This window comes from Chaetura pelagica, unplaced genomic scaffold (assembly GCF_000747805.2).
Source record: "Chaetura pelagica isolate M959 unplaced genomic scaffold, ChaPel_1.0 scaffold516, whole genome shotgun sequence".
NCBI classification, from domain to species: Eukaryota; Metazoa; Chordata; class Aves; order Apodiformes; family Apodidae; genus Chaetura; species Chaetura pelagica.
This window is the reverse complement of record NW_009953654.1, coordinates 344,731-359,271: the sequence shown is the minus strand read 5'-3', so window position 1 is coordinate 359,271 and position 14,541 is coordinate 344,731. Positions and strand designations below refer to the sequence as shown.

The 14,541-nt window shown below is 47.6% G+C and overlaps 1 protein-coding gene across 1 annotated transcript in view; it reads left to right on the top strand.

Moving 5' to 3' along the window:
* The window catches only part of BZRAP1 (benzodiazepine receptor (peripheral) associated protein 1), a 41,734-nt gene that overhangs the window by 22,052 nt on the left and 5,141 nt on the right, over positions 1-14,541 (top strand). The window contains exons 16-24 of the mRNA XM_010000199.1: positions 4,237-5,364; positions 5,961-6,087; positions 6,226-6,377; positions 6,546-6,714; positions 8,173-8,244; positions 8,612-8,647; positions 9,412-9,515; positions 10,548-10,619; positions 11,725-11,853. Coding sequence (XP_009998501.1) covers positions 4,237-5,364; positions 5,961-6,087; positions 6,226-6,377; positions 6,546-6,714; positions 8,173-8,244; positions 8,612-8,647; positions 9,412-9,515; positions 10,548-10,619; positions 11,725-11,853 — 1,989 coding nt within the window. The remainder of the gene's footprint in view (positions 1-4,236; positions 5,365-5,960; positions 6,088-6,225; positions 6,378-6,545; positions 6,715-8,172; positions 8,245-8,611; positions 8,648-9,411; positions 9,516-10,547; positions 10,620-11,724; positions 11,854-14,541) is intronic.

Below are 14,541 nucleotides of genomic sequence, written 5' to 3'. Positions count from 1 at the left end.
TCTGCTTTTACTCCCAGTGTTATCTTAAGCTAGTAAAAATTCCAGTCCTTTGTAAGAGGGAAGGGTGTTTATATGTCATGAATGCACCCGGGGTTTAATTAGTTGGAAAAAGCAGACAAGGGAATGTGGACTTCAGAACCCTGGCTTAAAAATCAATCCTATTGATCAAGTTCTTGATACAGACATACACAGTGAACATACAGGAATCTGTAAAGCCCACCCTGTATCACCCCACCTTCCCTACTAAGGCAAAACAGACATGTCACCTTTTGACCTCAGTCCTGGCAGTGCTGCCACAGGTGAATAACTTAGTGCAGTTTATTTTGCTTTGACCCTGGTACTCTCTGTAGGAATGGATGCCAACAGTATCTCAGGAGGTATTAAGAACACTGTGGCCAGCAGGTCACGGGAGGTCCTCCTCCCCCTCTACTCTGCCCTGGTGAGACCTCACTTGGAGTATTGTGTCCAGTTCTGGGCTGCCCAGTTCAAGATGGACAGGGATATGCTGGAAAGAGTCCAACAGAGGCTACGAGGGTGATGAGGGACTGGAACATCTGTCATACGAGGAAAGGCTGAGAGACCTGGCGGTGTTTAGTCTTGAGAAGTGAAGACTGAGAGGGGACCTGATTAATGTCTATAAATATCTGTAGGGTGGGTGTCAAGAATGGGCCAGTCTCTGTTCAGTGGTGCCTGTGATGGAACGAGGGGGAACAGCACCAAGTGACAACACAGAAATTCCACCTTAACATGAGGAGAAACTTCTTTCCTATGAAGGTGATGGAGCCCTGGGACAGGCTGCCCTGAGAGGTTGTGGAGTCTCCTTCTCTGGAGACTTTCAAGACCTGTCGACATGGTCCTGTGTGATCTGCCCTGGGTGTTCCTTCCAACCCCTATGATTCTACCATGGCTTGCAGGAGTGGAGCAGTGGCTTTGCAGCTCAGCTGCTGGAAGTGGGGAAACAGTGGCTGAGCTGAGCTGGGAGTGATCATGTTAATTGATGTCACCAGTTGGAACAGTTAAAGCCAGTTCATGTGTTCCAATTAATCTGTGGCGGTAATGTGCTTGAAGCTGCATGACCGTGATCATGTGAATTATGGTACTTAAGGCATGAGGGAAAGTATTGAGACTGAATGACTGAGAAATTAGAAAGCTGTGTAGGAAATTCATCCCCTACTCTGCTCTTGTGGGACTACACCTGGAGCACTGTGTCCAGTTCTAGAGCCCACAACACAGGAAGGACATGGAGCAGTTGGAGCGAGTCCAGAGGAGGCCACAAAGGTGATCCAAGGTCTGGAGCAGCTCTGCTCTGGAGACAGGCTGAGGGAGTTGGGGTGTTCAGCCTGGAGAAGAGAAGGCTCCAGGGAGACTTTAGAGCAGCTTCCAGTGCCTGAAGGGGCTGCAGGAAAGCTGGGGAGGGGCTTGGGACAAGGGCGGGGAGGAGTGAGAGGACAATGGAGAATGGATTAAAACTAGAAGAGGGGGGACTGAGGTTGGACATGAGGAGGAAATTCTGCCCTGTGAGGGTGGTGAGACCCTGAAACAGGTTGCCCTGAGAAGCTGTGGCTGCCCCAACCCTGGAAGTGTTGAAGGGCAGTTTGGATGGGGCTTGGAGCAACCTGGGCTGGTGGGAGGTGTCCCTGCCTATGCAGGGGGGTTGGAAATAGATGATCTTTGAGGTTGCTTCTAATCCAAACCATTCCAAGACTGTATGAAATATGATATAGCAGGAAAGAGCCATAATTTATTTCCATGTGACCAAAGAACATCTGTAGTTTGTTGATGCTGGTCTGTTTGGTGCTGACCTGCAGTACAGATGGGATGGGTCTGGTAAGCACTCAATGATCAGTAGCAGACAAGATAATGATTTTGGAGTATATTTCCTTTTCTCCTGAAAGGGGTTCTGCTTTCCAGCTGGGGAGGTTGCATCTGCAGTGCAGTGTGTCAGGAGCCCCAGAAGAGTCAGGTGGCCTGAGGTGCCGGGTCTGCCTGGGAAGGAGTTGCTGGAAGTGCTTCCAGTTGTTGAGATGGCACTGGGAAAAAATGGAAGAAAAACAGTTTCCCTGGAAGGAGAAAAGAGGAAATAAGAACAGCCAAGAACACCTATTGTTGTGTTGTCTTCTGGGATATTTTATTGGCCTGAATGTGTTTGTGCTTTGGTTGTTTGAAGTTGTTTTGTTTTGTTTTGGTGTTTTTTTCTGGAAGATAAACACTGAACTCTCCCTCCCCCTCCGTTTAGGATTCTGCACATTTAGTAACATTTTTTGGGTCATCTCAGCCATCTCTTTCAAGATTTGAGGGATGAAAGAGTGGAGAGGTGCTGTTTTTAAAATGTTTAATCTCAAATTAGTTGTTTAATTTCGCAAACCGTTTGTTATATTAAAACTCAAAAGCAAAACCCACAACTTTGTAAAACAACAAAAATAAGTCTCACTGTACTTATTTTATGGTTGCATTGTAAGTTCTGCATATTCCTAACAGGAGCTAAGAAGGTGGGCGACTAACTTGTTAGCCCATGTCATGTAAAGAGGATTTGAGGAATCTGAGCTTGTTTGGTCTGGCAAAGAGGAGGCCACTGGGAGATGAGGAGGAGATTTAGGTTAGATATTAGGAAGAAATTCTTCACTCTAAGGGTGGTGAGGAACTGGAATAGGTTACCCAGGGAGGTTGTTGATGCCCCATCCCTGGAGGTTTTTAAGGCCAGGTTGGATGAGATTTTGTGCAACCTGGTCTGGTGGGTTCGCTGCCTCATGGCAAGGGGGTTGGAACTGGATGATCTTTGGGGTCCCTTCCAACCTTAGTGATTCTATGATTCTATCAGATCTGGTAGCTGTGTACAACTATTTGAAGGGTAGTTTGAAGGATGTGAGAGCCAAAGTCATCTTGTTCATGGCAGTTAATATAAAAAGAGGCAGCAGTCTTGGATCACTTGTCTGGGGGGATCATGTGGGACATGAGTACAAACCTCTTTCCCAGGAGGGTGTTGCAGCCCTGGGACAGGTTCCCAGAGGTGGGGGATCTCTGTTCTTGGGTGTTTTCATGCTTCAGCTAAGGAAAGACACTGGCTTACTGCTGGCAACAGTCCTGCTACTATTAAGAGATTGAACTGGAGACCTTTGGAACTCCCTTCAACCAATTCAAAATATAATTCAAGACCACCTTTTGCTTGGAAAAAGTTATGGACTTTGGAGTAAACATTAGGCATTTTACAACTGCCTTTCCTCCCCCCCCATTGTTCAACTTTTAATTATCTCTGAACAGGCCTGCTCTTGCCTACAGCTTTTAGACATAGATAGCTACACATCCTTTGTAAACGATTTGTAAAGGTTTTAGAAGATGTTATGATATAAATTGTCAGGGAAGTTGAATGGGAGACCTCCAGAGGTATCTTCCAACCTTTATTAAATTATTCACCTGTGATTCTACCTGTTAATTTTACTACAAATGTGGTAAGAAGAAAAAAAACATACATTCTGCAGTTGGTCCAAGAGAGATTTTAAAATGCAGCAGTGTTTTCCCAAAAGTTTTCTGTAGCCTAGTAGGCTCTTACCCAGCTGCAAGAGACATAGAAGTCTGTGTGACACCTTGAAGGGAAAGGGTTTTCATGAGTATTTGTGGCAACTCTGTTCACCTGGGTATGCAGACAGTAATGTGCTTCAGAGCTAGACCTTGGCAAACAATGGGAAAGGCCCAGGGAAGGTCCTGCCATGGCAGCAGCATCTCCAAGGGGTATCTTGCTGCACAGGGTCACTTCCTTCTGTTCCTGTGTGGGGACAGAGAGGTAAGGTAGGACTGTGGGTCCTGGTGTGAGCACAGACTAAGACTCACCCCTGCAGAGGGAGGAATGTGCAGTGAGTAGCTGCAGGGGGGCTGTGCTGCTGCTGCCCTGGCACCATTGCAGCTGGGGATGCTGCAACTGCTGGCAATCAAGTGGGTTGTGTAGGGGTGGGTGCTGCAGATAGTTGTGTGTGTAGAGGCAGAGGCTGAGGGGGAGCTCTTCCATGCACTGGCCTGTCTTGCTTTCTGCTGCTTTGCTAGGTCATCTGATTGTCCCTTGCCAGAAGCTCCATCACTCTCTCTTGCTTTCTCTTCTTGCTTCGCTGCAGACCACAGTTGCTGCTCCATTCCACTGTGCTGGGAGGGAATCACCTGTGACTTTACCTTTCTTTTTAATGTTTATTTCCTCTCTTTTTCCCTTTGCTTGTCCTGGCTGTGGCTTTTCTCGGGGGCTGGGTACAGATGGATCTTTGTGATACTGACAGCGATGAGGAGATTCTGGAGAGGATCCTAGAGCTCCCACTTCAGAAAAACCACAGCAAGAAATTATTCAGCATCCCTGAAGTGACTGAAGATGAGGATGAAGAGGAGGATGAGAAGCATGTTATGGAGGAAAAGGCAAATCCTCAAGACTCCTTAGAAACACCTACCTGCCATTCAGGAAGGACAGAGAAGCTGCTTAACAAGGAGACATTTCTAAAGGCAGATGGGAGTAATTCCTTCACAGATCTGTCCACTCAGACTCCACAGAAGGAGTGTGGTGTTAATGAGAGCAGGGGGGATGTGGACCACGGGAATCCTGCCTTTGTCCAGCTGACTTGGAGTCAGAAGAAGGCAAACTGGAACTCCTGGGGCTACCAGGAGAATGATCCAAAGCCTGGGACGGGGGCAAGTCTTGCTTGGAGCAAAAAGAAGGGGAACAATTATCGAGAGAAGATCCGGAGTCGGACCGAGATGGGTAGGAAGAGACAGAATGATTTAACAGAGCACTGCAGTCGTCTGCTGGGTAACTGCAGCCAGATGGGAGGTGGGTTATACAGAGCTCCTAGCCTCAGGGAGGAGCTGAACGTGGTGAGCAGTGCTGAGGGTAAGGATGGGTTTGATATGTACAGTCGTGCCAGACAAGGCACCTTACGAAAAATCCCCATGAAAGCAGTGGCTTCAGGGTTTACAGAACCTGCTGTGACAGCAGCTCACAGCTCCAGCCCCAGGAGCCTGGAAATAGATATTGAGTATGACTCTGAAGATGATCAGGATTTGAGCTGCACATCCCTCCCTGACAGCAGGCAGTGGCCAGAAAGGTCCCAGAGCTGTCATAGGGACTGGAAAGATTGCTCTGATCAGTCTGAAGTTACCAACATGGATGGTGGAAGGGACCTGACCAGACTGGAGATGATGGAAGAGCAGAGTATGGAGTGGGCTGGGTCTCCAAGCCAACGCCTCCAATCCTACTGCCAGGAGAAGGAAGTGCTGAGATGTGAGAGCAGTTCTGAGGAGCAGAGCTGGGAGCTGGACTGTAAGTCACCTGGCTGGAGAAGGAGGCTCCAACATCCTTCGAAGGGGATACGTAGCACCTCCTTGCACAAAAGGGTTGGGTGACTTTTCCTATTCTGGCTTTGAAGCAGCTTGCAGTGGCTTCCCTCTGCTTCCCTGGCCTGCCTGTATCTTGCTTTGTTCAGTGTTGTCCAGAGAAAGAACCCTCCTCTAGGATTGTCTGGAAGAATATTTGAGAGATTCTGTAGTTCTGTGCTGTTCTGTGGCTTTTCTTGTGAGCTGTTTCTGCTTTTCCTGCTAACTGAGTGTCACCAATGCAGTATTCCTTTTCTCACTGGGTCTTCCTTCCCACAGCAGGAGGCTGTAGGACCCAAATGAAAGCCCCTGGTGAAATAAGCTGATTTGAGAAAGCTTGTTGTAGATGATGACTGCAATGTCATTTCCTCCTTGAAATGCCCTTTCCTGCATCCTCATGCTCACCAGAGGGGTTGTCACTGGTGTCTGGCAAGGGTGCTGGCCTGTACTTGGTTCTGGTTTCCACCTCCCTTGGTGCTTTCAGCTCTAGAGTGTCCCTGAAGAGGAATGTTGCATTTGGATGCTCTGCTCTTTGCGAGGTGCTTTTGGGCTTCTTACTGGCCACACAAGTCTACAGACAGAAGCTGCTACTAACTCTCTGGTGGTTCCTGTTGCAGGCACCTGGTAACAAAGACCACAGGGGCCAGGAGCCACCTGGCACAGCTGCCTGGCAGGCTCCCAGCAGGAGAGGGAACAAGAGCACAAGAAGAAGTCAAATGCAGAAACCTTTGCTCCCTTGTCCAGGTGAGTGGGCAACGGGGAGAGGGTGCAGGAGAGAGGAAGGCTGCTGGGAATGGCAGGGGAGAGGCCAGCAGGCCGTGGAGGTTGGGGCAGGGCAGTGGTGCTGACCTTAGCTCTGGTGTGTCCTCTCTCTGCACACAGATCCTCCAAAGAGCACCACATCAGAAACCTCTGTTAAAGATGATGGCATTAGAATATTTGTGGCTCTCTTTGACTACGATCCCATTTCTATGTCTCCTAACCCTGATGCAGCAGAAGAGGAGGTTCCATTTAAGGAGGGACAAATCCTGAAAGTAAGAGCACAGTGGATGTATCCTACTCTATGGATCCATCTGATGTTTCAGGGGTAGCGTAACCCTTGGGAGGCAGACCCTTGGATGATTCTTGGGAGTATCCTTAGCTTCCCCTCTCTGTGCGTCTCAGTGCCTGTAACAGTCTCTGGACTGTCTTTTCCCATTCAGGTATGTGGAGACAAGGATGCTGATGGCTTCTACAGGGGTCAGTGTGGAGGAAGGGAAGGGTACATTCCCTGCAACATGGTATCAGAAGTCCAGGTGGACAGTGATGAAATCAAGAAGCAGCTCCTAAAGCAAGGGTTCCTACCAGCTGACAGACCAAGGGAGAGCACAGGTACTTTATCTCCTTTGTGTGGGCTGTGCTGCTGTCAGCACATTTCTCTGCGGAACTGTGGAAAGCTCAGTCTTGCTGTCAATCTGTGTGGCCACTGCAGTCCATCAAAAATGGTCTCGTGGGCTGGTCCCCAGGATCTGAAAGCTTGTTTAGTAGCTGTGGAAACCACGGTGGTCTTGATGGATGCAGATGTTCTGAGGTCTCAGTTCACACCTGGCTGCTGCAGCGCTGGCCGAGGCTGCATTTGCAGCTGCTGGAGCTGTTCCTGTGCCTGAGTAATTGTGTCTGTGAACTCAAAACAGAGTGTGGGGGAGGCTGGGAGAGAAGGCGAAACAAAAAAGTTTGAAGAGCAGATGAAGGGTGTGAACGAGAGTTTTTGCCTCTATGTTCTCTCCTTTGTTTTGTGAGTCTGCAATTGAACCCACAGAGTTGACCCTGCTCTTGGGTGGGAGAATCTGTGACTTAGGAATGCAGAAAGATGGAGAAAGTTGTGGGGAAGGAGAAGGAAGAGTCTTGGACAGTAGGCAATCAGGAGTGTACAAGGAGCAGACCTGGTCCCTAGGCTTCTCCTTACTCTCCAAAGTCAGTGTGTTAGGAGCTGCAGAAGCTTCCCTATTTCTTGGTACTTGTACTCAGGGAGAAGAGAGAAACCCCCCTGGGTTGTGCAGCCATTCCAGCTCACGCTGAGCCAGGCTGCAACTCAGTGGCTGTGAGCTGCCCTGAAACTGCTGGCAACACGTTGGTGTCCCAATACTTGTCCCTTATCCCTCCCATCTCTCATCCTGTACCTCTACTCTGCTACCAGTGTTAATTGCTTGACCTGCTCCTGAACTGTTTTCAATTGTTCAGGAGGTTGGTGGCAGTGAAAGATAGACAGAGTGTGAACCTTGTTGCCACAGGCAACCAGGCTTTGTGTGCCTCTAGTGTTTTCCTGCTGCTGCAAACCCAAATTACAGCCCCACAACTAAGGATTTGCCTTGGAGAGTTTGTTCTGGGAACTCCTTCTGCAGGCTTATCTAGGGACTCAGCCAGTCCTGGCCGTGCTCAGTGTAGAACCGTTAGCTGGAGAGCTCCCTTCCCACCTGAGTGAGTTGATGGGGTGCACCTTCCCTGGCAATTTTTCAAGGGTTAATGGTCAAGATTTTATTTTATCCTTATGATGCTGCTTTGGAAAGATGAGATGCAGTGAAGGTTGTCTGTTGTGTGCTGTGGTGTGACTGAAGGGCATAAATACAACGTGGATTTCTGTGTGTGTTTGGGATGTGGATCATGCCTCATCTGAATCCACATACAAGAAATGGAGATTTGGGCTTTGCCCATCAAAGTCACAATGTCTGCTTCCCAGGGGAGGCATGTCCTGCTGCTCTGTTGCCTGTGCAGTCTTCAAGATGCGTTTCACTTTCTGTTCACTGTCTGTTTCTCTTGTCTATTTATTTGCTTTTTTGGATTTTTATTAAGGAAATGGCACATTTTCTCCACCTCCACGCCGCCAAATGGTGCCTCCTCCAAAACCCAGACGCTCCAAGAAAGGTCTGTGTCACCCACTGCTTCCACTTTGATTTTTGCAATAGGATCACAGACTGCCTTGAATTTTTACTCCTTGCTTACAAGACCCTCAGATGTTTGTCTCTGTATAACTGGTAGGAAGTGGAAAACAAAGCCATCCCTGTGCTGGTGTTGTTTTTTACAACAGTGATGCCTTCCAAAGTTTTGTAGCTTGACCTGCTTCTTGTGATGTTCTTGAGTCATGGTTACTGGTGTAGACGTTGAGTTGCATGAACATTTTGCTTCAGTTGTTTGCTGCCTTGTTCTTTGTTCTTTTTATTGTTTGTCAGTTGTGTCATGTGGTCACTGTTGAAAGATGAACTCTCTCTGATGAGGCATTTTCTTCCCTCAGCAGGGCTGGGTAAGGAGAAGTACAAGTCTCACCCAGGTGAGAATTGCTCTTCTTTACTGTGAGTAGATCATGAATGATTGTAATTCAGATGTGTTTTGTGGTCAAGGGCCAATGCAAGACCCTGGAGTGATGCTTCAGAGCACTGTAAGAACATGGTCATTCTCATGGAGGGAGAGTTTTAGTTCTTTTAATTTAATTTAGTAGTGGGTGCAGTGGCCTTTGACTAAGAGAGTATGTGTGGTTGTGCTTTGAAGGAGCAGGGAAATCTCATTCATCTGATGTCATGGTCCTTAAAATCCAAGGTCCCTTGAGAAGGTGCTCACTCTGCTTACATGTGTAGTCATCTGTTGATGCCCACAGAAGCCAAGCTTGCAAACCCCTTGCTGGCCCATCCACTGTTGACCTGAAGCAGGTCTTAAATCTGTAAGATGAAGGACTGGGCAATGCGTGTTTTCTGTAACATGGGACTTTGCTTTTGTAGACTCAGAGCAGGCCTGTACACACACACTCGTGTGTGTATAAATAGAAAACATGAAATACAACATTCCTCTATATATAGACAGGACACCAGAATGCTGTAACGGGGAGATGCCCCACTTTTGTGCTTGCAAGGTGATGCAGGAGATCAGAAAACTGCTTTACCAAATGTATCTAGGACCTCCAAGATCTTTCCATTCAGTTTTCCTCCTTGTTTTCTTCTTGCTCAGTCCACTCCAAGACTGGTGAAGGAGTTGCTTTGATTTGGGATTTTATCCTAGAACTTCCAGCTCAGGGTATTTTGTTTTATTTTTGTCCTGCAGGACAGAAGCAGAAAGACTTTGAAGCTGAACTGCTGACTTCTCGAAGTATGGTGGCTGTCTTTGACTATAACCCTAAGGAGAGCTCTCCAAATGCAGATGTAGAGGTAACCACGAGCTGCTCACTGCTTAGCCTACTCTAGGTTTCTTTTTCCTTTCTCTTTTTCCTCCTGTCCCAAATCTCTTAGCACTTCAGTCAAAACAGAGACAATTACGGCTTGAAAATACCGCTGCTTAAAAGGAGTTGGCTGGAGTAATAAAATGTAGCTCACTCATACATTCTCTCATGCATTCTCTGATGACATCACTCAGTTATCTGTGGAGAATATGAAGCAATTTACCCCAGATGATTTCCATGTCTTAGTGTCTTAGTGGATCTCTGTAAGCATTTCATGGCCTCAGAGCATCCTCTAGTGATTAGACAGGACTAGGCAGATCTGGGGCAGGAGGAAGGAGCCCCTACTGTTAGCAACTGATCTAGGGCACCCTATGCTAAAAGGAAAAAACCTGCTTAAGGGTTTGAATGCACTTCTGGTACTTGATATGAGTGTGTCTTGGAGCATTTCTTCTGTGTTATATACCTGTGTAGGTCTTTGTTCAAGAAAGAAGGCTTAGCTCCAATTTAATGGACCAGTCTTCTAAGGACTTGCTTTTCAAGCATTCCCTGCATCTAATCCAAACATGAGGAAGAACTTCTTTCCTGTGAGGGTGACAGAGCCCTGGAACAGGCTGCCCAGAGAGGTTGTGGAGTCTCCTTCTCTGGAGACTTTCTGGACCTGTCTGGATGCCTTTCTGAGTGACCTGCCCTAGTTTTGGTCCTGCACTGGCAGGGGGGTTGGACTTTGATCTTTGGAGGTCCCTTCCAACCCCAACATTCTCATTCTGTGATGGAAGCCCTACTAAAATTGCTCTAAGAAACAGGCTTTGCTCTTGTCTTAATTTATGAAATGTTTCATTAGCACTGAATTCCTCTGTTACACACTTCACTTACTCTTTTGTATCCTGGTCCTGCAAGTCTTATTACAGTGGTCTCCCTTCCTCAGGGTGAGATCTTGCACGAAGCCCAGGGTGACTTTGTGTTTCTGGTAAGAAATGGCAGGCAGTGCTTCTCCTGTGACTCTTGTTCTTTCTCTTTGCAGGCTGAACTGACTTTCAGTGCTGGGGACATTATCACTGTTTTTGGGTCCATGGATGATGATGGGTTCTATTACGTAAGTACAGGGATGGGGAAGGTCCTGTGGACACATCTGAAATCCTTGGGGTCCATCTAGTGGCAGGAGAGCAGAAATCAGGGAACAAAATACTCTGCTTTTGAAAAACAACAAAAAAAACCCCAAAACATATCTGCTTAGTGCAGGGCAGATTGTTTTTGGCAGCCCACGCTTCTCCTGTAAACCCAATATCCAAATGGTTCTGAGTTTATTTCTTGGCATAACTTGACTGCAGGTTTCCCTGAGCCTCAATCAGCATCTGCTCTCAGGTGATTTGTCACCCAGCTCTCAGACACATGGTGTCATCCAGGACAGGAGGCTAAAATGGCAATGTAAGAATAAAAGTGTGTGATGACCCCCAGCCCCCCTACTGCAGCAAGCACTGGTGTCTGTTGGAGTGTGCCTGACAATGACCTGTGTGCTCAGATACCATCCTGGGCCTTGGACCATCCACCTTTTCCTGCACAGAAAGCAATGTGTCCTCACACATCAAAGTTGAGGTTTAGCTCCAGATAAAGCCTGGAGGGGATCACTGTGAATGTTTTGTTTGACTTATTTTGTACTGTTGGCCAAACAACATTGCTGGGGTTGGTTTTGCCTCCTCCGACCACCTGCTTTTGAACTGCCAGCAATTTTTTAGGAATACAGCCAAGCTTGGTTTGCAGCTCTGGACTTCAGTGAGCACTGAGGCAGTGCCTACAAATTGTACTCGTGGTTCCTCGTTCTTTAAAAAACAAATATAGATACCAGAGCAAATCAAAGGCCTTTGAAAAGCTTATGGCACAGTCCTATTTCAGTTGCTTCCAGGATAGAAGTGGAAATGTGTTCAGTTTGTAGAAGTGTCTACATTGCTAGAATACATTTCTCATGGCTTGCTGCCATCTTTTCTGCCTTAACTCTCTTCTGTGATTTTGGGCTCTGAATTGTTCCACAACCAAGCAAGAATGTGACTCGTGAAATTTGCTGAGGATCCTTCCAAGAGGAGTGTGTCCCTGGGCCTCTCTCAGCCCATAGCCTGGGACTCTCTGCATGGGGCTGCTCTGCTGTTGATTATTTCTCCATCACCCAGGAAACCTGATGTGGAAACTGGATCTTGATCTTGCAGGGAGAGCTGAACCAACAGAGGGGGCTTGTCCCATCTAACTTCTTGGAAGCAGTGACTTCAGATGGAGGCACATTGGAGGAACTTCATTCAAAAGATAAAGAAGCTTTTCTCCTGGGTGCTGAGAGCCAGGTAAGGTTGTGTGACTCTGCCTGGGACAGGCATCCAAACTGGCAAGTGCCTGGAGATTGCGCATTGTGCAGCATGCAGCATCTGGTGAAATTATTGAAATTACTGCATGCAGCTCACTTAATTCCATGGGAGATGCTAAAAATGCTTAGAAGAGAGTGTTAGGAGCTCTTCCTGAAGACTTTCCTGTAGTGCAAAGAAAGGCACAAAACAACAACATCCAGTGGGGTGTCAGTCTCACTATAGCCATGTAAGCAAAAATCATCCCGGGTCCACCAGCAAATTCCATAAAAGAGTCAGTGGTGAAATGCTGCTGCAAGCAAAAGCAGTTCAGGCAGCTCCCAAGACACATGAAATACCTTAGATATGCTTATAGGTGTGCCAAAGAGTTCTGGAGTTAATGACACACAAACACCAATGCTCTTCTGCTCATCCTGAGTTAGATCTATCCAGACCGAGGTGCTCCCAGATAAATTCAAAACACACTAGGAGTTTTCCCAAACTGATCTATAGGGTGGATCCCAAGGCTTTGAAAGCATCCCACAGATGCAGGGAATCCCAAGGTTGAGCCTAACCCCTTGCAATATGTTGCTGGTACTCTTGAAACAGCTATTGGTCATCTGCCAGATTCAGTCCATCCTCAGTGGGTTCAGTCAGATGTCTGACACCTCCCTGGACCTCATATGCTGTGTCATTCTAGAGAGTGGGAGTCAGGGAGGGAGGGAGCATCTTGGTGTCAACTCACATGTTCTCAACCTTCAGTTCTTCTTGGGAGGTTATGGGCACCAGTAAGTGGTGCCAGACCCATAGAATTGTGTAAGAGCAGGCCTGGATTGGCTTTGGGGATGGGCTGTAAGGAAGTGTATGGCCCTGAGTCCTCCTCTGTTAAGCTCTTCTCCTGGTGCACCCTAGCTGTCCTGTTCTCTGCAGCATTCCTTGTCCTCTCTTTCATGCTCAGCTCTTCCTTTTCTCTGTATCCACCTCCCATTTCTATCTTCAAATGCTGTCTGATCTCCCTGAGGCTTCAGCGGTAACCCTGTCTCTTGCTTCCAGGTGTTTCAAGCTCTCTGGGTACAGGCTCTGCACTACAGCCTTGATGCCTCCTTACCAAAGCAGATGGCAGGCCTGACTCAGAGAGGTTTGTGGATAGCTTGCTGGATCATCTTCTGAACTCAGAAGTTGTCCAGGTCCCTTGTGCTTACCTGGTTAGGATACTCAGTCCCTTTCCTCCCAGCCCATCAGTGTTGGTCCGTGCTGGGGAATTTGCAGGTTAATAAGCTGTAACTACCCTGAGGTTACACAAGGCTTAACTTTCCTGGGAGGAAAGAAGCACTCAGGGTGGATTTCCTTCTTCAGTTTCCCTCTCAAAATGACTTAACTCTTCCCAAATTACTCATGTACAGCAACAGAGGATGCCAAAGGAAACGTGAACCAGTAATATTAGAACAAGATGAATTCGGAGTCTAACCCTTCTCTCCAGTATCTACCAGCAGCAACAAGGGCCTGTTTCAGATGCTGGGGTCATTATTCAGCCCCAGCCTAGGTCTTCCCAGAAACCATTGGGAAGTTGAGGCAACCTTCAGGGCTTGGAGAGCTATCTTGCCTCTTGTAGACGTAAAGGGTTGGTTTGATTTAGCTAATGGTGTGTTATTAAGGGAGAGTAAGAAAGTGACTGATAAACAGAGTAACATAAACAACAAAACTGCCCTTCTTTCAAATATTCCTGTTTGCATCCCATCTGTTTTACTGGTGAAGAAACTGCCACACCAATTTGATGTGCCATGTCCCTGTGGGTGACTGCTCCCCTAGGTGCAGCAGTTTGGCCCCTGCATGCTCAAGGCTCTTAAGCTTTTTTCCTATGGTTCATGACACCTTTTTTTTTTTAACAGAAATGCCTTTCAAATATGATAAAAACAACCCCCATAAAATAGACATGTTTCAGATTTGCCTGCTCTTCAGACCTTTCCATTTGTCTCCAGTTCTCTGCCAGAGACCCAGCAGAGCAGAGCTTGTGTTAAGCTCTGGCTTTGGGTCTGCAGAGCAGGAATCTGTTGCCTTAGTTGGTAGTTTTGGTACTCAGCTGATTCAGGAAATGCTCTTCCTCATAGTCTGAAGTCTGGGGACTCAGAATATTCACTTGATGATTAAGCCAATTTTATTTCAGTGGGAATCCACGTTAACTATCTAGTCATGACTTCGTGTTGGCTACTTCTGTGTACTGACACTCTGCCTCCTGTCCTGCTGCCTCCTTGCTTCACCAGGCTCCCTGTCCTGGCTGATTCTAGCTTGGAACCATAGATATGCCCAGGTGCCGTTCTGGCCTGCATCAGGAATAGTGTGACCAGCAGGACCAGGGAAATGATCCTGACCCTCTGTTCAGCCTTGGTGAGGCTGTACCTCGAGCCCTGTGTGCAGTTTTGGAAGGACATGGAGGTGCTGGAGAGGGTGCAGAGAAGGGCAACCAGGCTCATGAGGGGTCTGGAGAACGTGTCTTATGAGGAGAGGCTGAGGGAGCTGGGGCTGTTCAGCCTGGAGAAGAGGAGGCTGAGGGGAGACCTCATTGCTGGCTATAACTACCTGAGAGGAGGTTGTGGTGAGGTGGGAGTTGGGCTCTTCTTCCTGGTGACCAGTGATAGGACCAGAGGAAATGGGGTTAAGCTGTGCCAGGGGAGGTTCCGATTGGATATTAGG